The sequence below is a fragment of the Trachymyrmex cornetzi genome, unplaced genomic scaffold (assembly GCF_001594075.2).
Source record: "Trachymyrmex cornetzi isolate Tcor2-1 unplaced genomic scaffold, Tcor1.1 scaffold602, whole genome shotgun sequence".
Classification (NCBI taxonomy): domain Eukaryota; kingdom Metazoa; phylum Arthropoda; class Insecta; order Hymenoptera; family Formicidae; genus Trachymyrmex; species Trachymyrmex cornetzi.
Genome location: NW_017299918.1, coordinates 9,166 through 25,081, shown reverse-complemented (window position 1 = coordinate 25,081; position 15,916 = coordinate 9,166). Strand labels below are relative to the sequence as shown.

The 15,916-nt window shown below is 33.7% G+C and overlaps 1 protein-coding gene across 2 annotated transcripts in view; it reads left to right on the top strand.

Annotated features, from left to right (window-relative positions):
• LOC108766512 (uncharacterized) overlaps positions 1-14,598 on the top strand; it is a 17,737-nt gene extending 3,139 nt beyond the window's left edge. The window contains exons 2-10 of one of the 2 annotated variants that reach the window (XM_018515850.1): positions 3,473-3,595; positions 3,753-7,399; positions 8,271-8,508; positions 8,769-8,946; positions 10,461-10,652; positions 10,990-11,526; positions 12,678-12,911; positions 13,183-13,700; positions 14,054-14,598. In XM_018515850.1, coding sequence (XP_018371352.1) covers positions 3,473-3,595; positions 3,753-7,399; positions 8,271-8,508; positions 8,769-8,946; positions 10,461-10,652; positions 10,990-11,526; positions 12,678-12,911; positions 13,183-13,700; positions 14,054-14,573 — 6,187 coding nt within the window. In that variant the 3' untranslated portion in view covers positions 14,574-14,598. The remainder of the gene's footprint in view (positions 1-3,472; positions 3,596-3,752; positions 7,400-8,270; positions 8,509-8,768; positions 8,947-10,460; positions 10,653-10,989; positions 11,527-12,677; positions 12,912-13,182; positions 13,701-14,053) is intronic. The other variant, XM_018515849.1, reaches the window with a different exon arrangement.
• The last annotated feature ends 1,318 nt before the right edge of the window (positions 14,599-15,916 follow it).

Here is a 15,916-nt window from a genome sequence, read left to right as displayed (position 1 = left end):
TATACAGGGTGGGGAAAAAGTATGGAAGCAAACAATTATTTCCGAAACTATTCATTTTTCGACAAAATGTCTTAGACATAATTTTTATGGTATGAAAAGATGTATTATGTGGCATAGACGGCATGACCTTGAAATGACCCTTACGAGCTGCATACAAATAACGTAAAAAATTTCAAATGGAACTCGTCAGTTTTTGTTACAGATTCGTGTAGCTGATGTCGAAACGTTTACAAAACACTGCATATGAGCCCCATTCCCTTAAAAACACTCCCAGTTAAGAAACAATTGTTATTTGTATGTAAGAAACAATTACGTTATTTGTATGCAGCTCGTAAGGGTCATTTCAAGGTCATGCCGTCTATGCCACATAATACATCTTTTCATACCATAAAAATTATGTCTAAGACATTTTGTCGAAAAATGAATAGTTTCGGAAATAATTGTTTGCTTCCATACTTTTTCCCCACCCTGTATATCTCTCTCTCAGATAATCTAATGATATATGTGATATATGATCTAAGACTTTATAAACACCCTGTAGAATATCTCAATCAAATATGAATAATTTAAAAAAAAAATATATATATATATACTGGCGTAATTTTAAATTATTCATATTTGATTGAGATATTCTACAGGGTGTTTATAAAGTCTTAGATCATATATCTCGAAAACTGCTTTAGATATGGAAAAATGTTTAAAACAAAAGTTATAGGACATTAAAGGTGACTTTTGATGAAAATATGGATTTGATCTTAAGTGATCTTCTCAAGGTTAGGTCAATGTAACCGTTGTTTTCTTAAATGGAACCCCTCATTTTTTATTGCATACTCTTGTAGCTTATCTCGAGAGCTTTTCAAAACACTATAATAAAAGATTTTTTTCTTTAAGTGCTTTTTGTGTTATAAGGATTGAAAGTTACAGTCCCTTCGGTATTAGCATTACTCAAGCATTAAATTTAATTTGCACTAAAAATTCATTTTTACATAAAAATGAAAATAAGAGATACAATCACCAATGGCCTTAATTTTGACAAATGTTATCCAGATCATGATCTTGAACAACATTCAAGAGGTTTTTAGTTGTTGGTTGGACACTTTGGGTAATGCCGGCGGTACTGTAACTTTCAAGTCTTATAACTCGAAAAGTACTTAACGGAAAAATATTTTATTATAGTGTTTTGAAAAGCTCTCGAAGTAAGCTACAAGAATATGCAATAAAAAATGAGGAGTATCATTTAAGAAAACAACAATCACATTGACCTAGCCTTGAGAAGGTCACTCAAGGTCAAGTCGATATTTTCATTATATGTCCCCCTTGATGTCTTATAACTTTTGTCTGAAATATTTTTCTATATCTAAAGCCGTTTCCGAGATATATAGTCTGGGTGGGACTTTATAGACACTCTGTATATACACACATGTTGTGTGGGTGTATGTATTAATTCTTTAATTCACTTTATTTCACTCAATCCTTTTTTGCACAATTTTATCTTTTATTTTTTTGTGTGGTCAATGTAATCTCTTTAACTATTTTACATATGCGAAATAAAATTAATACTACCTCTAAAAAGAAGCGAATGCATTAAAACTTAAAAGGACAATGCAAGAATTCTCTTATTGTAGAATATTTACGGATTCCTTGCATTGTGATCTGAATATAATATATGGTTACAAAGTAATACATATAAATGAGTGTATTGTTAGAACAAGGTTCTAACCATATTCGCCACACTTGTACCAAGTTCTCAAGCCTTATTTTGTTTACACTAACAAAACGATTCATTGCATTCTTGATAAAGCCAGACTTTTTCATCAAATTGAAGGTTTTATAAAGTATTGCTATACTGTACTAACTATCGGTATAAAAATTATATAGCAAAAGTATCATCAAGAAGGGATATTTTCGTTATTCACATCTGTCTACATGCGTTTTATCTAATATAGCTTTGCAAAATGAGACAATTAAAATATAATTCTTTGCATGCTTTTTTTGTCTAGATAAATTATGTTCCTATTTATTTTTTTATTTTTACACAAGGTCGTACATTTTTACGTCTAATTCTTTCTGAAACAGGCAGCAACTAAATACTTAGATATATATTGATTGGTGTATGCTCCAAAATTTTTTATTATTTTCTGTTTCACAGTAGTAAATAAAATCATTTTCTCAATATTTTTATTAACATAAAGTCTACGTTTCCCGGGGACAGTCTCTGGTATGCATCCTCAAGCAAAGTTGGTCCCCAAAATGTCTAGTTTTCCATGAATTTGTCATTTTTTACTTATTTTTTTGGCATAGAAACAATTATTATAATTTATTTTAATGATTATACAGACAGTAGATAGCAACATATGCCCAATATCATAATTCTGTGATTATTGGCTAAATAGGCTTGTATCTACTGATTTTCCTTTATTAAAAAAAATAATTCTGTTATTATCGATGTTCTGATCTATCGATAATTCTTTTGCTGACAATGCGTTGTTTATTAGTTGAATCGTTAAAATGACCAGTTAAAAAATATAATTACACAATGTCTTTGGTTCTATCCCATGTATATTACTCTGGCCTACTCATACTTCCTTTTTCCTTGGATATTCGGTTGTAGTTCTTCCTTATTTCATTGTATAGTAAAACAGTTGTTATGAGCTATTGACAGTAATTTATAGAAGGACAGATATTAAAAACATTTTTAATATTATAAATTTCAGTTTATCTACATATAGTAAAATGAAACAATATATTAAATAGTGCTTTAATTTTACGATTACCTTTTTTTTTCATATGGCAGCATATTTCATAAAAAATTAAAAATTGTCCTCGGATTCAATAAAAAAAATGTGGTAATCTTATATTAACATAGCTTAACCCTTGAACACTACACTGGGTTACGGTAACCTAGTCCGTTTGAAAAAACCCGCGGCGTTTATGAACGGTCAGAAGTGTGGAGTGGGTGGGAGCAATGGGGGGAAAAACTTTCTTTGCATTGATGCATTAGATTCTGGGATAAAAACAAAAGAAGATTCCAGGGTTACCGTAACCCATGTGTGGTGAAATCAGATGGCGAAAATAGTGTGGTGTTCAAGGGTTAAGATTATTTGTCAAGTATATGGATATTTATTTTAAGTAAAATAAGAATAGATACCTCGTATGCAGCACATTATATTATTTTTTTTTCTATTGAAAAAAAAAAATCTTTTGCACTGAGTGTTATGCAAGAGATTTTAGAGATGTAGTTATATTTATTGTAAATATTATGTACGAATTTGTTGTGCACGTACTTACCTTTTAATTCACATATTAAGCATGCTAAACTATTTCTATTGTTATTAATTGAAATTTCATACCTATTGCTTAAATTTTTTTATAATTATATTAAAATAAACGGCGTGCGTACGTGCGTGTTATATATTTATTTAATTCACGTTGTCCTCTATTAATATTACTCATATTTATTTATGGATTGCAGGCTTCTGTACAATAACCTGGACTTTACTCAAGAAGAACAATTATTGGCGAAAATAATTTTGAGTACAAATTATAAATGTCAATCTTTAAGTAAATTTGATACTAATACATCTTATGATAACAGGTTAGATTTAGTAATAAATAGATTTTATTATATGTTTTCAGCCTTTGATTTTAAAGGCTAATAGTTTTTAAAGAATCTCTTGTTTTTTTTTTGTTAGATTACTTATTTTACAAATCAGTTTTCTTTATCGCATTTTGTAAATTTTTATTATTTACAGGATATGCGAGAAGTGTTTGACATTGAATTGTAACATACATCAGCATTTTCAGGATTATGCTATAGCGAACGCAAGTCCTGCTGCATCAGAAATGGCTGACTCTGGTTTGGAGACAGGTTCAATAAGTCCACACGATAATACGACATCAGAGAGTTCGAGCACGGACTTGGAGGTGACACAAGCGGCAGAATATGCTTCTGCTAATGATGATGATTTGAATCGAATATGTGTTGAGCAAACACGCAACAAGAGCGATCATAAGACACTTTCATTATACAATGATCACTGCAAGTCGCTCAATAATAGCAATTATCATGAAAAGAGCACAATCCAATCAATGTCGAATGATCATAGTGTAACAAACTCATCTCTAGAAACTGATCATCAGCTCGTAGACAGGTTGGAAAACGTTCAGGAGACAAAGCTAAATGCCGAAGAGATTTTTCAGTACGAAAGTCGTATGTTAAATGAACCATTCTATGAATCGGATTGTGGCAGCGATGAAAACGAATCTTTTGAATTTATCGAGCCCATCTCTTCGGTGAATGATAAAGAAACTTCCACAAAGTGCAAATTAGAATGGAAAACACAATCTGATACCGAGGACTTAAAAAGCATAACGGCTGAAACGAGCGGAGAATCCGATCATTCTCGTTTGACTAATACGACTAGTCATAACAATTCTTCCACAAGCGGTTATTACTTTATCGATGCATCTACTTTGAATGATGAAGTGGACATTGTGTCTACTGATATAACAAAGAACCAGTATAGCAATGATAGTACGTCATCATATTTAACATTTTCCTCAAATTATACGGGTTGTACGGTGAACAAATCAGCTAATGCCATAGAAGAACAATCGTATAAGTTTACACCACTTAAGACACCGTCTTTACAGACTGGTCATGAACGAGTGGCAGAATTCGAACGAGAATTGAAACTCACCGAGTACTTGCAACCATTTCCAGAATCGCGTAAAATAAAACGGATAGATTCTGCATCACAGGAAAAGATAGAGGCGAATAAGCCGACAGAGAAAGAATCATTGGCCGTAGAGATCAAAGAGGCAGACAGTGGGGAGAGCGCACATCCTTCCCCGTGTCCTGATAACAATACGAAGTTAAATAATCAAGAAGAGAAAACAGAAACGTCAAATAATGAACACGAGACAACAGGAAACGAAAATGAGAAAGACAAGAGTGCCACTGAGGACAGGCGACCATCACTTATCAGAAGGAATACGTTTGAGCTTGATTCTACCGATGAGAAATTATCTGTTTTGAGACAAGAGTATGAACGCATGCAAGGTAGCCTTGTTTTTCAAAGCGCCATTCCACAATACTCTGGACACCGTGTAGACGGAGACTCCATTTGCAATGTACCTTCCGATTCTGTAGTTCCTTCGATTACTGAACCATCGATTACGTTTACACCTGATGTACAAATCGCCATTAATACTCAGCATTCGATGTCATATTTATTAGATAGTCATGAGTACGAGATTAATCAAACGCAAACACAAGCCAATTATTTACGATCCAGTCTCAGTAAGTCTTGCGCGGTTTATCCAGTTATCAAAAGTGCCAGCGATAAATCTATCATGGATTATAGCATGGACTCAGACGATGCACTGAATCATTGTAGCAATAGCTTGCCGATTACCTTAGACTCTATCTTAGAAAAAGGTGATCGAATAGGGTCTATAAAGAGAAATAAACGAGATGAAGCTACTCCGATCATTTCTGGTGGTGTTAGCACCTCGGATTATTCGAAACCTTCCGATAGTCCTACAGTGCGACGTAAAACAGAATCCACACCGATTGTATCAGGTGGCTCCGTGATCATGAACAAACCTGAAATCAAAATTAAGTCCTCTAGAATGTCTTCCTCTATGACTGCCTGGATAGTTGACATGAGTGATTGTAATAAGGAAGAATCTAAATCTCAAAATTCGCGAAGTATGTCACAAAGCTTTTCCACTTTCGAAAGAAAACTCAAACAAAAATCGAGTAATCGTGAAAAACACGGTAGTTTAGGTTTTTTTGTCAATCTAAAGGATGTGAACGATGATAAACCCAATAAACGTGATCACTCACTTGAGAGAAAGGAACACGATACTAACGGCAAACCTTATTGTGAATTTTATGTAGATATCTCTGATAAGAATAATAGTGGTAAAATCAAGCCATCCGAGAAACAAGATGCAGGCGTGAAATATAATATTTCTAACGAAGGTGAGAAGAAAAATATATTTTCAATGTTTATCAATTTGAATGATACGCGCGAGACCGGAGATATTGTGGTTGTGCCTCCGACGCATAGGCGAAGCTTTTCGACAATACCTAATAAGTTAATGGATACTAAGACGGATGATAGCTCTAGAGATAACAGTAGCGCAGGAGATAACCAGTTGCCGCAAGAACAAAAGAAAGAAAAAACGAAGCCTAGCGTCTTTATGTTTATAGAATCCGATTCTCCTGTGGTGAGAAGACGGACGCTGTCTACTTCGCGACCAACGCTTAAGCGGCACTCGTGGAATGTTGATAAAACGCTACCGACAAATAACGGCTGCGTAGCAAAAGAACTTATGTTTAGAAGAGAACACAAACGTGCACACAGTATATCGATGGATAGTCGCGGTATTACAAAACAATCCCAAACTAAGACGAGTTCGTCTAGTCACTCGCTGAGCGATGCGACTAAAGCGGATTCTTACAACCATAAAGGTTTTAAGACACTACAAGAACGTGAGAACAACTCAAACAATATGGACACATCGTCCGAGGATGTATTCGAATTTGATGTAAAGGACACTCCACCAAACTCTCATGTTGAGATTGTAAATGAACAACTGCGCGTGAATCATCACGAATACAAAGATATAATTCTCGGTCAAGTGGAGAATCTGGACACCAATGAGATGAAAGCGTATGAGGATGATCTTTCGGAGACCTCTGCTTGGGAAAAGACTTGTACAGAGAGCACAGAAGGTCACACTCGTAAAAGTGAAACATTTGATATCAGTAGTGGCAGCGGACCTTCCCCAGATAGTGATAACCATTATTATGAATTTACTGATTTACTAAAGTCAGGTGTTAATGATAGAGCGCAACTAGTTGCTGCGGGAAACAGCAGTAAGATATCGGAAACTCGCAAATCATTGAGTGAAACTATAAAAAAAATCGAGTGCGAATTGAAGGAGCCAGAATATAACGATGCAGATCACACATACGACTGCCGTTTGTTGAAGAAAACCGAGAAATTATCCAGTCGTAATTTAAACAATTTGCATTCAGATTTTGATAAAATAAGTACTTCCAGTTTCGTACGTCTGTCGGATTTGGATAAAACGCCGACGGCTAATCATCCGTCGAATATATTGACAGTGAAGGATGACAGAAGCACGTATCGTATGAGCAACAGTATTCCGGAAACATCGTGGATAGAGAGCAAATTGGCGATAACGAGGAATAGTGGCCCAATTAAACCAGTCTCTAAGAAGCTCGCTTCCGTTATGAGCACGTCGCTTCCATCCAAACAAAAGTCTCCATTGGAAGATCTGACCGGTGATTGCGAAGCCGAAGGGATTATTTCCGAATCTGATCTTAGCAGCATGCAAAGCAGTATGGGACGTTCTGGAGCGGGTATGTGTATCGTTTAGAATTTGTGAACTTGAATCGATATAAACAGTAGCATAGTAAAAATTATAAAGTTTTAACCCTTAAACGACACATATAGGTCATTCGTATCCATGCGTTTTTCAATTGGTCTCTTTTCTGTTCCTGCACTAGACTGCACTAGAATTCTCTTTCTTGCTTTCGATAAATATCAGACGTATACCTATCTTATTTTAAGTTCCAAAAGTGTACACTAGTTCAGTCACTGAAAATAGACCTAATAATTTCCTTTTTCTGATGCAGAAAGTAATTTTTATAATTTTTCCAAATTTTTTTTTCTAACATCTACATAGTACAGTAATTTAGTAGAGACCTTAAAGAACATATGTGAATTTTAAGAGAATTTTTTCGACCACTTTAAGAGTCCCAAAATTAGGTCTGACATAAATGATCCATGTGTGCCATTTAAACGTACTGGAAATATGGATACCATTTAAGGATTAGTCATAGGCAGGGCGTTCCAGATCTACCACACCATCTACTAATGGCAGATTCCTGAAGTCATTTTGAAAGTCATGATACCAAAATATCGAAGCTGTAATAGTTTTTGATTATAAGCATTTAAAGCATTTAATTAGTGAATTATATCGCCTAAAGTTTGCACGTTTAGATGTGGTTAGCATTTTGTTCCACAGTATAACGCAAAAATGTCATTCACACCTAAATGCGCAAACTGCGGTGCGGTAGGTGACGGGACACCCTGTATAATTTAATAATCAATTTTTTCATCTTTTTATTATGTGATAAAATCTTTCAATTTCAACATTGGAAAGGCTGCGACTATATTTAAAACTGACAAAATAACATTTTCTTTGAAAAAAAAAACTGCTGATTACAGAAGGTAGCACGGAAGAAACTGAAACATCAAGCATAGCTGGTGCAAAACCATACAATAGATTAGGTGAGGATTTATTAAGGATGTTTTTGGAAGAAATCAATCCTGATGTTACAATAGATGTAGCTGGCCGGCATATAAGAGCACATAAATGTATATTAAGTTCTCGTTGCCAATATTTTGCCGCAATTTTAAGTGGCGGATGGATCGAAAGTGCGGGCAATGTTATTTCTCTACAAGGGTACGCATTTAGACATAAACATAGCATTTTCTAAAAGATTGTATAAACTGCGATAAAGAGTTGTTATTTATATATTTTGTACTTGATATGTTTAATATTTAAAAAATATATTGTCATAACACATTTTATTATTGGATGTATTTACATGGATGTATTTTTGTGTGAATTATTTTAACATTATGAATCTATTAATATTTCTTTTGTTAATATTTAATATTTTTTTATATTTCTTAATATTCTTAATATTTCTTTTATTTTAGGTATTCCTATAATGCAGTTCATTTTGCATTATGTCATATTTATAGTGGAGAAAGTAATATACCAGATTCTATAAGTATTGTTGAACTAGCTACATTAGCGGATATGTTGTGTTTAGAAGGTCTTAAAGAAGTTATAGGATATACACTTAAGCTGAAATATTGTCACCTGTTTCATAAGGTAGATATATAAATTTAAAAAATGTTTCTATCTTAATAAAGAAATTAATAACAATATGTGGTGCTATATAAAATATGCAGTTGATTATAATTGGAAACTTAATAATAATCTATTTAATATTTCAAGAAAATTCGTGTCATGTCTACTTTCATTGATTTATTTGGCCTTTACCATATAATCTTTTATATATTAGGTGTATAACTTTGTTTCCGCCGTTTTCCTATAAATGGCTTTAGCGGTAAGTGGTGGTCGAAATAAATAGATCATAGACGTCATACAATAAACTTGGGCATCTGTCAACATAACCCCATAGAAACATTAGTCGATTTGTATCTGCATCATAAAGTTATTCTCGATTGAAAATGTCAGTTTACGAGCCAAATTCTCGTCATTTGCGGGAGGTTTTAATTTTCTGCTTCAATATGAAGAAATCTGCGGCTGAGGCTCATTGAATGCTCTCAAATACTTATGTCGAGGCCGCTATTAGTGAAAGAACGTGTCGTGAGTGATTTTAACGCTTCAAGAATGGTGATTTTGATGTCGAAGACCGGCATAGCGGTGGAAGAGAGAAGGTTTTCGAAGATGCAGAATTGGAGGCATTACTTGATCAAGACTCGTGTCAAAATCAAGAAGAATTGGCACGATCATTGGAAGTGACTAAAGCCATTTCAAAACGCCTCAAAGCCATGGGAATGATTCAGAAGCAAGGAAATTGGGTGCCGTACGAGTTGAAGCCGAGAGATGTTGAACGGCGTTTATTTGCTTGTGAACAGTTGCTTGAAAGGCAAAGACGGAAGAGATTTCTGCATCGCATTGTGACTGGAGACGAAAAATCGATTCATTACGATAACCCCAAGCGCAGAAAATTATGGGGAGTTCCCGGCCATGCTTCCACGTCGACGGCCAAACCGAATATTCATGGCTCCAAGGTCATGCTCTGTATTTGGTGGGACCAGCTCGGCGTAGTGTATTGTGAGCTGTTAAAACTGACTCAAACAATCACAGGCGATCGGTATCGAACGCAATTGATGCGTTTGAGCCGAGCATTGAAAGACAAACGGTCGCAATACAACGAGAGACACGATAAAGTGATTTTGCAGCATGACAATGCTCAACCCCATGTTGCGAAAGTGGTCATACTTGGGAACGTTGAAATGGGAAGTCCTACCCCACCGTATTCTCCAGACGTTGCTCCTTCTGACTATCACTTGTTTCGATTAATGGCACACGGCCTGGCTGACCAGCACTTCCGGTCTTATGAAGAAGTACAAAATTGGATCGATTCGTGGATCGCCTCAAAAGATGACCAGTTTTTTCGACGCAAGATTCGTACGCTGCCCGAAAGATTGGAGAAAGTAATGGACAGCGATGGACAATACTTTGAATCATAAATGTATAACCAGTTTTTTACAATAAAGCCTTGAATTTCGGAAAAAACGGCGGAAGCAAAGTTGTACACTTAATATACATATTTTTTTTAGATTATATTTTCTCAAAGATTTGTTACTTTTTAGCCTTGCCAAATATGTGCCGTTGGAGTATTGGAATGTATGCCATTGGCGGCAGCATACGGTCTGGATGAAGTATATCGAAAATCACTTAGGTGGATTACAAAGTATTTTGTACGAATATGGCCATGCAAAACATTCGCGACTCTTCCGAGAGAACTTATGGAAAAATGTTATCATCAGCATATAGTGCATATGGTATGCATATAAAATTTTAATGATATTATTGATAGTGTAAATATATGTGTGAATCATGTTGAATAATTTGTTCAATAAGAAATTGTTAATATTGCTGATGCCATTATCAATCCCATTGATCAATGGCATTAGCAATGGATTATGACATGGCGATAACTCGCAAATCCTTTGGCACCTTTGAAGAAAATACTTGTAAAAGCCTCAAAAGTATTATCAAATTGTTAATATTTTTATTTAGTACATTAATTTTAAAATTATAAAGGTTTCATGTGCAGTTTCAGTGTAAATAAATTTTCAATGTTCTATTAATTGTCTATTTTTACTCGTACAATTGCAGTCTACCGACAATGTGCTTCAAACTATGATGGATTGCGATAAACTTCTAGCAACCTTACCGAATGTACGATGGGCAGAGCCGGTATTTCGGATGGTATCGAATCTGTTAGAGACATCAGTAAAATTCCTGTCGGAAAATTTCGCAGGTGTTCTAGGAAACGACAATTTTCAATCACTTGGTCGTGAGCTAACATGGAACATCAGCCGTTTAGAAGATCATTTTATAGCAGCTGTTGAACAGTTGCCACCCGAGCAAGCATGCAAAAGTTATTCGAAATTGAATAAGATGTTACTCACGTCACAGATAGATGATTTTCAATGTAAGATCAAGTGGGGACCGCTATTCATCGATTTTCTGCACAAGCTTCAAAGCCGTGTGGAAAAATGCTTAGTGCGTGATGCCGCACGTGCTGCAAGAACCATCACATGGTTGAAAATGGACCTGGAACTTCGCAGGAGAATACAAGAGCTAGCTTGCCTCGTAATCTTGCCTCATGAGACCTCAAAGCGTCTGTCTAGACATCCAAACTTTTTAAAAGTAAATATCTTCTTTAAGAAGGAATCTTAAGAACTTATAGGATTTAAGGATCAAATTGATCACACTTTTGTATAGAATATTTTCGAGAATATATATAATAATTTTAACATTAACGTAATTGAATTAAAATATTATAATAATAAGGCTCAATAAATTTAAAAAAGAACAGAAAGAAAAAGGGCTACGAGCCTAAAATTTAGTCGTTATAAAATTGAAATTATTAAGAAGTCACAGAATAAAAACATGTCATTTCGTTACAATATAAACTTTAATTTGCCGGCAATAAACAATAAAACATAAACAAAACAAAAACAGACGTTTCGATCCCTGTTGGATCATTATCAATGTTATAATATAAAAGTAAAACGGTGAAAATATTTAAAAAATTAGAATATAAAAATTATAATTCACTCTCAATCGCAAAACTTATAAGACTCACAGTATTCATGTAATAAAAAAATCACGCTCAGTGTAACATGAAGCTTGTACAATGGTTGTAATCAGTAAAAATGTGAAACTTCTGGGCATAGTATGCGGATTAGAACGAAATTGTATCTTATAGAAAATATGCCAATATAATATGTGTTCAGAGACATTGTCTAGAGAGATGACCATCCCATTCTCATCGCATTGTCTGATAATTTGATATATTTATATTGTATTGGCATATGTTCTATAAGATACAATTTCGTTCTAATCCGCATACTATGTCCAGAAGTTTCACATTTTTACTGACTACAACCATTGTACAAGCTTCATGTTACACTGAGCGTGATTTTTTTATTACATGAATACTGTGAGTCTTATAAGTTTTGCGATTGAGAGTGAATTATAATTTTTATATTCTAATTTTTTAAATATTTTCACCGTTTTACTTTTATATTATAACATTGATAATGATCCAACAGGAATCAAAACGTCTGTTTTGTTTATGTTTTATTGTTTATTACCGGCAAATTAAAGTTTATATTATAACGAAATGACATGTTTTTATTCTGTGACTTCTTAATAATTTCAATTTTATAACGACTAAATTTTAGGCTCGTAGCCCTTTTTCATTCTGTTCTTTTTTAATTGAATTAACTTAATATAGCTGCTTTCATATAGCCCTGCATTATTTTTTCTATAAAATCATATTTCATGTATCAAAGGATTCTCGTGCATCGCCAAATCGTTCGACTATAAGTCGTAGCTTGGATTTGAAACGTGTAAAAATGGCGATTTCGGAGCATAATGATAAAACCTTAAAGCAAACATCATCAGTCAAGCAAACTAAGAAAATTTTATGTAAGCCAAAAACAGATCCGCTTGAGCGTAAAATGCAGGGGGATAAGCAAGTTATCTGTGAAACGGTTAGGCCAAAATCGTGGCCTAATAAAATAGAGGTATATGCTTGAAATTTTTAAGAATATTTAAAATTATAACCTCTTTCACAGCTTTACATATAATATTATTACTATATACCGAGAAGAATTATTTATCGAAATTTTCCAATTTACCATATATCTTTATAATTAAAATTCAAATTTTTTAATTGAAAAAAATTATTAGTGTCACACACACCCAATATTTTTTTTATTACAAAGTAATCTCAATTATAATTAAGTTGATAATTAAAAATCGAACTATGATAAAATTGTCAATATAAATTTACAGGTAAAATCAAGATATTTAGAGCCAAGAAATAAACCTGTCCCAAAGGAAAACATTTCCATGCATCATGATAAAATTGTGCAACAAAGACGTAAAATTATGATTTCCTCGTCTGATTCGTCACGCACTTCCAGTCCTGCAATGAAGCGTGCGACAGATAAAAAACCACTATCCAAGATGAAGTTACCAGTTAAAAAAGATATAAAAGCTCTTTCATCAGACAGCTTAACCGAGGCAAACACGAGCCAAACTGGCAATAAGGATTTGATCAGTAAAAGCTGCGCTATCACTAGACCCGAATCGCCTTCTTTAAAACAAAAAAGCACTGAAATAGGTTTATCGATCGATTCTTTGGAGACCAAGAGTAAGCCGATCACTGTCAAAAAGAAAGTTAATAAGATGGATACATCTATGTCCACCGACAGTCTTATGACGGAGATAGCGACAACTCCAAAATCTACTGTGTCCAACAAATTGTCGCCTACTTTAGTAAAAGTGAACAAAACACAAACTTATGACAGGTAAGATGGAATTTAACTTATTAAATTTCTGCGATTTTGATTTGAGAGACTAATTTGCCATAATTCTACTAACTATTGTGATTTTGCATTACATAATATATTTAAAAAATATATAAAGTGAAGACTCCTTAATATTAAAAAATTGAATAAAACAAAATTTAAATACTATCTTTTCACTTCTTTGTATCTATTTTCGCACCCGACTCCTATAAGATATAGATATATATATATATAGATATAGATATAGATATAGATATTATAAATGCCCTTTTTTTATTCAATTTTTTATAATGTATTTAATTTTTTTGGTTTCTCTATGTTAATAATCAGATTTGTTAATTTGTAAACGGCAGAATGAAAAAAAGCTCGCCACCAACACAGCAGAGGAGTCCATTGACGATCACTAAAAGATCTCCGAGGTCGTTGGAAAATTCTACTGCCGCCAGTCGCAGTAGAACTGCTGCTATCAGCAGCACGTATCACGGTTCACCGAGTCTACGCAGAAGTTTATTAGATGCAGCAAGGACACCGGATGTCCCCAGTAAACTGGTGAATACAGTAGCTCCTTTCAGGACACGACAGACAAATGTTCCCATTACGAAGAGAGAAAAAAAAGAAATTCAAAATTTGCAGAGCTCTGATAATCCTAGCAAGAAATCCTCCCCAAAATCTAACATTAGCAGTAAGATGAGCAAGTCAGTTGTCACTGGCAAACGAATTATCGGTGGTAAAGCTGATGCTACGATTAAAAAGTGTCACAATATGGAGACGCAAAGGCAACCTACAGTAGGTTCGAGATCTGGTACATTCCTCAAAGATGAACCTACGATACTTAAGAAAGTGGACATTAAATCATCACAAATTAATATTTAATGCTATTAATGATTGGAGAATTATATCGGATAGGATGCATTATCGACATGATATTTATTATTATTTGTTAATAATATTACACTTTTATTAATTAACAATTTTTTAATTATAACGATATTGATATTTTAAAATTTCGCATCCAATGCATATTATATTTATATATATAGAAGTTCGTACAAATATTATATAATTGTCTTTTTATGAAAGTATACCTAAAATTATTATTATTAAATATGATTTGAAATTACTTTTATGTATTAATATACTTTATATATAATTCCACATTTACCTTATACATTTAATAAAAAAAAGACTTGTCGACAATGCATTGTATGCGTAATAAACCGTGATTGATGGAGGACTGTCGCTAGTAACTGCGAACGTGATAATTCCAATAGAGGAATCGTATTATACAAGTATGTAACATAGAGGAATATAATTTGAAACTGCTTGGAATTGTCGTTAAAAAAATACATTTGAGCTGCATTTATTAAATTAAATAGAAAATAGTTAAATATACTACGATTATATACTCTAGATCAGAGTTGGGCATGTATTTGAAATACTTTTATTTAAAACACACTATTTGCAATACAAGCATATTTTGTATTTTTTATTTTAGCGCATCACATAAAAGTATTACGTATTTTGTATTTAAAATCGAAAGATTGAAGCTTTTTGTATCTTGTAATTTAAATAATAAGGTTGATTATCAATGTTAGTATTTGAAATACAAAATACTTTCATAATGTTTTGTTATTAATACTAAAATATAAAATATAAAATACTTTTATATGCTTCCATGAAATACAAAATACAATAATATTTTCATGTACTCTGAACAAACACAAAATACAAAATATAATTGTCTTATCAATACTGTTTTTCAAATAAAAGTATTTCAAATACATGCCCATCTCTGCTCTAGATACTAGAGTATCTCAAAAATAAGGTAGAGGTCGCATTGGAGGGCGCAGAATGGGTCAAGGGGAACAAAAAAGTCATACCATTTTGAGATATTCGCTGTAGTTTTCGAATTAAAGAAGAAAACGTCCTAGGGATTCTAGAAACGTCTAAATCAATGTGTGGTGAAGTCACGTCGCGCGAATTCGTACCACGATCCATCGCGCCTCACTCGACAGTGCCGTGGCCGCCGCCGCTGTCGAGTGAGAAGTTTCCTTCTTTAATTCGAAAATTACAGCGAATATCTCAAAATGGTATAAGACTTTTTTGTTCCCCTTGATTCATTCTACGCCCCCAATGCGGTTTCTACCCTAGTTTTGAGACACCCTGCGCGCGTGCGTGCGTGCGTGCGTGCGTGCGTGTATATATATATATATATA